We start from the raw sequence: 9,494 nt of genomic DNA, 5'->3' as shown, positions 1-9,494 counted from the left end.
GAAATATATTTATGTTTGTGGTTGTAATGTGACAAAATATGGAAAAGTTCAAGGGGTATGAATACTTTTGCAAACCACTGTAATTGTTTGCAGTTCAAATATTAAGTGTTAATAATTGTTGCTCTTTGTGGTATGGGCTGAACTGGTCCAGATTAAAAAATAATAATTTGATCCTTTTAAAACTTTTTAATGTTTTTAAAACTTTTGTTCTATTTACATCCAAATATAAAATAATAAATAGGATTGTTCTAGCTTTGCAAAAAATATGACAACTTATTTTAGGGCTGGGCGGTATGACCTCAAATTCATATCACCGTGTAAATTAAATCCTTTCACGGTAATGGTATATATTGCGGTAGAAAATTATAAAAAGTGAAGATAATGTAATTTTTAGAGCATTTTTTTTTTGCAGAAAACTGTAATCTTAATTAAACCCAACATTTTTGGGGTCCCGGCGTAACTTTTCTACAGCGGGAGGGGGAAATTTTGAGGATTTATTCTCTCTACATGTTTTAAACCTCTTATTTCTTCATTATAATTCAAACTCCTGCTCAGTTGTCTCTGCACTCGCAGCCCTGTTGACACAGGTGCGATGACGTAATGACGATAGGACGGTAGAGGGTAAATTTGTACCGTAGGCCAACTTCATACCGTTTCTACTACCGTCTAGCGCATATATCGRGCAGCCCTAATTTCTTTGTTAAAATTTAAAAACACATTATTTTGCCATTTTTCTCCACTTCACAATAAATAGTCTGCTCAGTTGTGTAGTTTGGATTTGGCATTGTTTTTGAACACTCACATTTTTTACTTGAAAGTGTTTCCTTTTTTTTTTGAACAAAACATGCTTCCTCTTCTTCTCTGTCGTAACACTCTTCAGCAGCAGCAGCGGCAGTCGGGTGCAGTTAGCAGCGTGTCTGTCGGTGGCGGCGCAGCAGCCGTGGGTGGCCCTCAGGTTGGACTGAGCGCCATGGGGGCAGGACCCGGCTCGACGCCCCCCACTGCCGACCCCGAGAAGCGGAAGCTGATTCAACAGCAGCTCGTCCTGTTGCTTCACGCGCACAAGTGCCAGAGGAGGGAGCAGGCTAACGGGGAGGTGCGGCAGTGCAACCTGCCTCACTGCCGCACCATGAAGAACGTGCTCAACCACATGACTCACTGTCAGGCTGGCAAGTCCTGCCAGGGTGAGTCTGATGAATAACACTCACTGCTGGGTTTATGCTGTGTGGGCTGTAACACATCAGACTGGTTTTAAAGATGTTGTGTAGCTGCAGTTCTTTTTTTTTTTCCTTTTTAACTCTGGTCTTTTAGTGTTGAGATGAGTTATTCTTCCTCCAGGTAGTCGTTCTTCTGAAATCCATCAGGATGTAAATTTATTTTACCAATAGCTATCTTTTACTCACGTTTTCTTTTCTCCCTCTCTCATTCTTATCTCATTGTTCYCCTTCCTTTTTCACCGGACCTCCCGTCATTGTTTTTCACCTGTCGTTCCATTTCCTCTAACTCTTCTCCGTTCCTCTCTTTCAGTGGCACACTGTGCCTCATCCCGACAGATCATCTCTCATTGGAAGAATTGCACTCGTCACGATTGTCCTGTATGCCTGCCTCTAAAAAACGCTGGAGACAAGAGGAACCAGCAGAGTGAGTGTTCCTCACAACACTCACGTGTCCCATTATTGTGTAATTACCAGGGGTTTAAGGGTGCTTGTACCGAAAACCTTCAGTACAGGCCTTTCAGCTTGGCGTGCACAGAACAAACCCTGATCACCTAGTGTGTGTGTGTGTGTGTGTGTGTGTGTGTGTGTGTGTGAGTGAGCTCAATGATTGGCCTGCTATGTTTAAAAGGTAGCCCAGTAAAGCGAAACCACAACCAATGAGCATGGAAAATAGGCCTGTCACGATAACAAATTTTGCTGGGCMATTAATTGTCTCACAAATTATTGCGATAAGCGATATTGCTTGGTGACCATTTTACAACTAATAATTATAAAAGCGTAATATGTAAGTGTAATAAATCAATAAACTTTAATTTTTAAAGAATGTTTAACAAAGTGGACTCTCAGTCTCTAACAAAAAATGCACTTGAATAAAAAAAAAACAAAGAACAACAAAATGTAAATTAAACACCACACACACAACTAAGACAATAAACAATATTAAAGAGCAGCATCTCTTTAGAGATGAAGCAAACTACACAGCCTGGTGAGGACRCACTGTTTCTTATGGGGACATAAGCCCAGTTCACATCCCATGTAAAGTGTAGGCTAGGTTTAGGGTCAAATGGTAATAGAAAATACTGGTAAATGAATGAAAGTCGATGCAAAGTCCCCATGAGGATAGAAGAACAAACGTGTCTATGTGTGTGTGTGAGGAGGGGACAGTCAGTGAGGGATCAGTCGGAGCGCTGCGGGGAGGAAATCAGACAGTTCAGAGGTTTCCTCATGAGTTGTTGGGACAGCTACAGGTTTTTGGGGGTTTTGTTAAAACACAGATGGTGCGTTTAAGTTTCCTGTTATTTTTGGGAGCTACAGGTAAAGTCTTGACGAGTTTGTCGCGGGTCTGGGGGAGTTTCAGCCCCCACCCCTTCTCCTCCTCTCTCTCTCTTTCTCTCTCTGTCTCTCTCTCTCCCCCTCCATCCCTCCCTCCACAGCGAAATTCAGGCTCTAGTGCTCCGACACTGCAGCAGCCGCGTTCTGCTTTGAAACGTTTCTTTAGTTTGTTATAGGTATGTGCTATCATGCTAAAGCGAGAGTTCACTCCTCCCGACACTAAGAAAACAGGAGGGGAGGAGTCAGCTGAGCTCCTGTGCAGCGGAGCACAGAGAGGAAGTAAACAAACAAACAAGCAGGAAAATGAAACTTATCGTCCTCATTTTTTTTACCGACCTCAAAAAAAATTATCTTGCAATTAATTGATTTATTGTCTATTGCGACAGGCCTAATGGAAAACACAGACTCCATTAAAGTCTGCTGTTCAGGAACATTGCAGTTTTTTAGTAAATCACAGTGACGGCGAAAAATTGGATCGAACATTTCGCCAGCATTCTTCTGCAGCCACAGGGTTTGTAGCTGTCGCTCCACGTCAAATCCAAATGCTGTCTTGAAACGACATTGAACAAATGGAAATGTACCTGACAATAAAAAATTTTAAACCCAAATTCAGCTGCTTTGTAGAGTTCAAACAGCTCTTTACCAAGAATTCAGACCAAGTTTATAACAAACAACACGGGAGTTGTTGTCGCTAAAAGTTAGAGCCATAGACTATACGGTTCCCTCTCTTGACTGCATTTTAGCCAGCAAACAATACCAACTTTATGTATCCAAGTACAAATTAATGTAGCTCARAGATTCGCAGGTACTCTAAGAACATACGGGGGGGAAATCGGGGCTTCATCATCACATTGCAGCTAGTGTAATGTGATGATGTCAACTTGTACGGATTGTCCGTAAGTTATAAGGATTTTACGTCATTTTTTGCAGGTATACGGACGTATAGAGCAATCTCACGGATATTTTCAAGCCTTACAGATTTTTTCAAAACCTCATTTTCAAATTTATCTAACATGTCAGAGCCTGTAGGATGATTTAAAAAACAATAAATAACATCAAACAGCCATCTTCCAACCTGTTCTGCCGCTAGAAATAGGTTTTGAACTTTTCCGCTCTCCATTCCTCCTYCTTCGCCGCGGGTGCTTTCATGTCCGCAGCCAACAGACCCCCCCCCATGCGAGTTGTACGGAGTTTTTGCAGAATTCAGATTTTTGAGGCTCTTTATACAGGTAAACATCCGAAGAGGTTGACATGTATGTGATGTGTTTTTGTGGACGACACACAATCACCATCAGGAGCGCATGTGAGCCCAATGATGGAAGGTTGTGTGGTGAAGCTGACGCTAACCCTAACATACAAACTTATTTATTCACCTGAAACACCGACACAAACCGAAGTACGAGGATGGCCAGAAAATGACCACATTAGCTACATTTAAGAACAGTCATCTATTAATCATCATATTAATCATTATCGGCTAAATGCAACAATTAATCGTGATAAACTCTTTTGCCAATATTGGCCAATGGTAATATCGATATGGGCTTACACGTTTATTATTGATATTAGTTTGCCTTAATGTTATTGGACCATACTAAGTTATGTACTGCGCCATGATTTCTGTGTACCGTTGCACTCCTAATAATAACATATTGATGATGAACTTGTTTCCTCTCTTCTTCTGCTCAAACGTCTGTTCTTCTGTTTCTGCAGCTCTTGTCAACAGTGCAGCTGTGAGTTTAGTGAACTCTTTAGGTGGAGGGGGGCCTGGTGCGCAGTCGAGCACTCCAAACCTGAACCCTCCCAGCCAGATTGACCCCAGCTCCATAGAGAGGGCCTATGCTGCATTAGGCCTCACCTACCAAGGCAACCAGGTGACGCCGCAGCAGCAGCAGCAGCAACAACAACAACAACAACAACAACCGCAGCAGCAGCAGGCGCCTCAGACCAACATGCCAAACCAGGGCCTGCAGGGCCAGACTGGAATGAGGACTTTAAATCCAATGGGTTTGTATAGTTTGTCACCTCTTGATCAACAATCCAAGCCGTTCATTCATGAATTTTAGTGGACGTTACATAAAGCTAAGAAGTACTGATGCTCAGATGCTAATATTTAGGCACTGCAGTATTTTTACATTCACTTTAAAGTATTTCCTTAAAAAAAACTAATTGATCCTTTAAACTGCATTATGATGTTTTATCAGGTGGAAACTCAATGGGAGTGAATGGAGCAGTTGGGGTTCAGCACCCCAACCAACAGTCCACTTTACTGCCGGACGCCATGTTGCACAACAGCATGAATGCACAGAGGTCAGGCTAATGTTTTCTGAGCACTAAATAACTTCAGTCTGGTTTCTTAAAAAAAAACCTGATCTACAGTGGTTTGCAAAAGTATTCATACCCCTTGAACTTTTCCATATTTTGTCACATTACAACCACAAACATAAATATATTTCACTGGAATTTAATGTGAAAGACCAACACAAAGTGGTATACAATTGTGAAGTGGAAGCAAAATTTTACATGAATCAAAACATTTTTTACAAATAAAAAACTGAAAAGTGCGATGTGCAAAATTATTCAGCCCCCCTGAGTCAATACTTTGTGGAGCCACCTTTTGCTGCAATTACAGCTGTAAGTCTTTTAGGGTATGTCTCCACCAGCTTTGCACATCTAGTGACTGCAATTCTTGCCCATTCCTCCTTGCAAAACAGCTCAAGCTCAGTCAGATTGGATGGAGAGCGTTTGTGAACAGCAGTTTTGAGATCTTGCCACAAATTCTCAATTGGGTTTAGGTCTGGACTTTGACTGGGCCATTCTAACACATGAATATTCTTTTTTTTAAACCACTCCATTGTAGCTTTGGCTTTATGTTTAGGGTCGTTGTCCTGCTGGAAGGTGAACCTCCGCCCCAGTCTCAAATCTTTTGCTYACTCCAACAGGTTTTCTTCCAAGATTGCCCTGTATTTGGCTCCATCCATCTTCCCATCAACTTTGACCAACTTCCCGGTCCCTGCTGAAGAGAAGCACCCCCAGAGCATGATGCTGCCACCACCATATTTGACAGTGGGGATGGTGTTTTCAGAGTGATGTGCAGTGTTCTTTCTCCGCCACACATAGCGTTTTGCATTGTGGCCAAAAAGTTCAATTTTGGTCTCGTCTGACCAAAGCACCTTCTTCCACATGTTTGCTGTGTCCTCAACATGGCTTCTGGCAAACTGCAAACGGGACTTCTTATGGTTTTCTTTTAACAATGGCCTTCTCCTTGCCACTCTTCCATAAAGACCACATTTGTGTAGTGCACGACTAATTGTTGTCCTGTGGACAGTTTCCCCCACCTGAGCTGTGGCTCTCTGCATTTCATCCAGAGTCACCATGGGCCTCTTGGCTGCCTCTCTGATCAGTGATCTCCTTGTTCGGCCTGTAAGTTTAGGTGGACAGCCTTGTCTTGGCAGGTTTACTGTGGTGCCATASTCTTTCCATTTCCGGATGATGGATTGAACAGTGCTCCGTGAGATGTTCAAAGCTTGGGAAATCTTTTTATAACCTAAGCCTGCTTTAAACTTCTCCAAAACCATATTCCTAACCTGTCTGGTGTGTTCTTTGGACTTCATGATGCTGTTTGCTCCCCAATATTCTCTTAACCAACATCTGAGGCCGTCACGGAGCAGCTGTATTTGTACTGAGATTAGATTACACACAGGTGGACCCTTTTGAGTCATTAGCAGTCATCAGGCAACTTCTGAATGCAATTGGTTGCACTCAGGGAAAAGGAGGCTGAATACTTTTGCACGTCGCACTTTTCAGTTTTTTATTTGTAAAAAATGTTTTGATTCATGTAAAATTTTGCTTCCACTTCACAATTGTATACCACTTTGAGTTGGTCTTTCACATTAAATTCCAGTGAAATATATTTATGTTTGTGGTTGTAATGTGACAAAATATGGAAAAGTTCAAGGGGTATGAATACTTTTGCAAACCACTGTAAATAAACACCATGTTACCTAAAATCCTGACCTCTCCTGTGCCGTTTCCCCTCAGCTTGATGAATGACGTGGGGAACCTGGGCTCCATGCCTGCAGCTACGCCTCCTTCTGCTGCAGAAATGAGAAAGCCTTGGCACAAAGACATCACACAAGACCTCCGTAACCACCTCGTCCACAAGCTGTGAGTCTCAGAAACAGGGTTTCTACACAGCCCTTTCATTTGATTTCAGTATTTTCCAGGTTTGAATAATATAATTTCAGGTCCCTCTAGCAAATGAGATCTGGATCTCAGTGGGGTTTTACCTGGTTAAATAATGGAAAGAGTAATTTTGGAAAAACATCACCTCATTTACGTGTTTTCTACAAATGAAAAAACTAAATTTTTGTAATTTATCTGTAGTTAAAAACTTGCCCACTTTTAGTTMATATGCCACAAGTTTGATGTTGAAATGGGGAATGTAAGTCATTTTTGTTGTGATATTCCTCATCTTTGCTAGTTGTTATGGTATAAAAGATAATGCCTGATAATGGTAAGAGAAACACTGCATTATGTAAAAGAACAAGTGTTATCTTTTAAATTTTAGTTTTTATATATATCTTTAATTGAATCATAAATTGTAAATTTCCAGTTTAATTAAAATATGCTTTTATATCGGGTAAAAAATACAAATTCTCATTGGCGGGCCAAACAGAAGTTTCCCACGGGCCTGATGTGGCCCACAGGCCAGTAATTGAATAGCCCTGATATACAGTTGTTCAGGTTAGCATTTTTCTGTGAAGAAAATTTGTAGGATCAAAATAAATATTTTAATGGATCTCAAAATACATTAGCATTTAATCAAAAGCTGAAAAAAATGAACATATTTGGTGAAAAAAATAAAAATAAACAACAACAACAAAAAAACATTTCACAGTAGTATGTAACAAACCATAAAAAAAGAGAGAGAGAGAAAAATGAAGAAAACCCCATGGTTGATTATTTTATATGAGCATACATATAATAAAACTGCCACATAATAGAGTAAATTACAGTAAATTTGTTTTGATGTCAAAAAGGCTAAACAATTTAATTTTAAAAAAAGCAAGTAAGAGTGATTTGTTTGGGATCAGTTATTTAGCATCACATCAGTAATAAAGAGGAATACTTTATTTTTGCTCTCAGATTGATTATAGGGGTGTGCGTGTGTGTGTGTTTCCTGTGTGTGGGCAGTGTGCAGGCCATTTTTCCTACACCTGACCCAGCTGCGCTGAAGGACAGGCGGATGGAGAATCTGGTGGCCTACGCTCGAAAAGTAGAAGGAGACATGTACGAATCGGCCAGCAGCAGGGTAAGAAACACACGCAGAGAAACAAAAAAGTTGTGTATTTGTGATTTGCCGTCGACGTGTTTCATAACATCCTCCCACCCTCCTGCTGTGTCCCTTCCAGGCGGAGTACTACCACCTCCTGGCAGAAAAGATCTACAAAATCCAGAAGGAGCTGGAAGAGAAAAGGAGGAAACGGCTCCAGAATCAGGACATGATGCCRGGCAAACCTGGTATTCCTCCGTCCGGCCTCCCACAGGGCCCGCCTTGCATGGGACAGCCACCCATGCCCCCTGGGCAGTCCCTCAGTAAGTAACAGCAAAGTTACCAAACACATCTCTCTGCCCAGAGAACAGAGATTGTAGAGGTTTTACAGCTGCACACTTTGTGTTTAAAAAAGTATTTAACAGTAAACTGAATTTGCTTCTTTGTTTCAGATGGTCCTCATGCAGATCTGTCCATGATCAGACCTGCAGGTCCAACTCAGATGGTCAAAAGGARGCCGAACCCTACAGGTTCTCCTCTTCGTTTTACTTTATGAATATTGATGTACTTGTGCTGTGGGGAAAGTTGTTTTTTTTATGTTTTTGATTTTTCACCAGACTTAAATATTTTGAATAATCAACAAAAAACACATTTAAAAACTGTATTTTCAGTTTACTTGCGTTATCCATGTTTTTTAATAAATTTAATTTAATTTAAGTGTAGTAAAAATCAAATACTAGAAAATCATGAGGGAGTAGGGTTGTTTTCACAGAACTGTACATAATAAAGAAACCTAACATATTTAAAATCAGTTTTTTTTCTGCTCAAATTCTAAAGAGAGATGAGGGCTTCCATTGATGTAAATCTGTTTTATATTTTAAGCGTACAGTATACAAACTATACAAGCAGCCGGAAAGTTATTTGCTCTTTCATTTGTCTCATTTTGACTTGCTTTATTTTTTCCTCCATTCTTGCAGGCATGAACCAGTTTAATCAGATGGGGCTCCAGTTGATGGGTCAGAGGTCAACTCCTCCTCTTCCTCCTAATCCTCAAATGAACCAGGTTAGCATCGCTGGTTTGTTTTTTAGATCATTTGAGTTTAAATAAAGTTGTGTTTCAGGAAGCACATTGTAGTTTGACTGTTTTTAAGTAGAGTGACTTTTGTTGTAGATATGTATGGGAGGTCCCAGGATGGGTCAGCCCAATGCCACACAGCTGCAGAACCAGTACCACCCTCCTGGCCAGTTTCCTGTCTCCTGTTCTGCACTTGGTTCTGGACCTGTTAGCGTAAATCAGCTGGACTCACAACCTGCTGTTCCTTCTGTAAGAGTACACTTTAACTGTTAATCTTAAAGGGATCCATGATTAGTTGTAACATTAGACTTTATATGATAAACATATATTTTAACTGTAAAATAAAGACGGTAAAAATACTATAGGATGTTTAGTTTTGTAAATTTTTTAAAATATATTTTAACACGGTGTCAGAGTCTGGTTCGCATTGCCGGCAGTAAGTCGGGCTCGTTTCCAGTGAGAGTTGGACTCCGCCAAGGCTGCCCTTTGTCACCGATTCTGTTCATTACTTTCATGGACAGAATTTCTAGGCGCAGCCGAGGTGTTGAGGGTGTAGCAGTAACTTGGATTGGAATGTCAAACCCAAACCTTGTTT

General features: G+C 40.8%; 1 protein-coding gene across 1 annotated transcript in view; it reads left to right on the top strand.

The window, feature by feature from the left end:
* ep300b (EP300 lysine acetyltransferase b) overlaps positions 1-9,494 on the top strand; it is a 53,757-nt gene that overhangs the window by 12,908 nt on the left and 31,355 nt on the right. The window contains exons 4-13 of the mRNA XM_014012846.1: positions 881-1,184; positions 1,528-1,641; positions 4,263-4,556; positions 4,754-4,859; positions 6,591-6,716; positions 7,746-7,863; positions 7,964-8,147; positions 8,277-8,354; positions 8,802-8,887; positions 8,996-9,148. Of these exons, the coding sequence (XP_013868300.1) occupies positions 881-1,184; positions 1,528-1,641; positions 4,263-4,556; positions 4,754-4,859; positions 6,591-6,716; positions 7,746-7,863; positions 7,964-8,147; positions 8,277-8,354; positions 8,802-8,887; positions 8,996-9,148 (1,563 nt within the window). The remainder of the gene's footprint in view (positions 1-880; positions 1,185-1,527; positions 1,642-4,262; positions 4,557-4,753; positions 4,860-6,590; positions 6,717-7,745; positions 7,864-7,963; positions 8,148-8,276; positions 8,355-8,801; positions 8,888-8,995; positions 9,149-9,494) is intronic.

Source organism: Austrofundulus limnaeus, unplaced genomic scaffold (genome assembly GCF_001266775.1).
Source record: "Austrofundulus limnaeus strain Quisiro unplaced genomic scaffold, Austrofundulus_limnaeus-1.0 Scaffold96, whole genome shotgun sequence".
Taxonomy (NCBI): domain Eukaryota; kingdom Metazoa; phylum Chordata; class Actinopteri; order Cyprinodontiformes; family Rivulidae; genus Austrofundulus; species Austrofundulus limnaeus.
The sequence above is the reverse complement of the archived record's forward strand: the minus strand, read 5'-3'. Positions and strand labels throughout refer to the sequence as shown.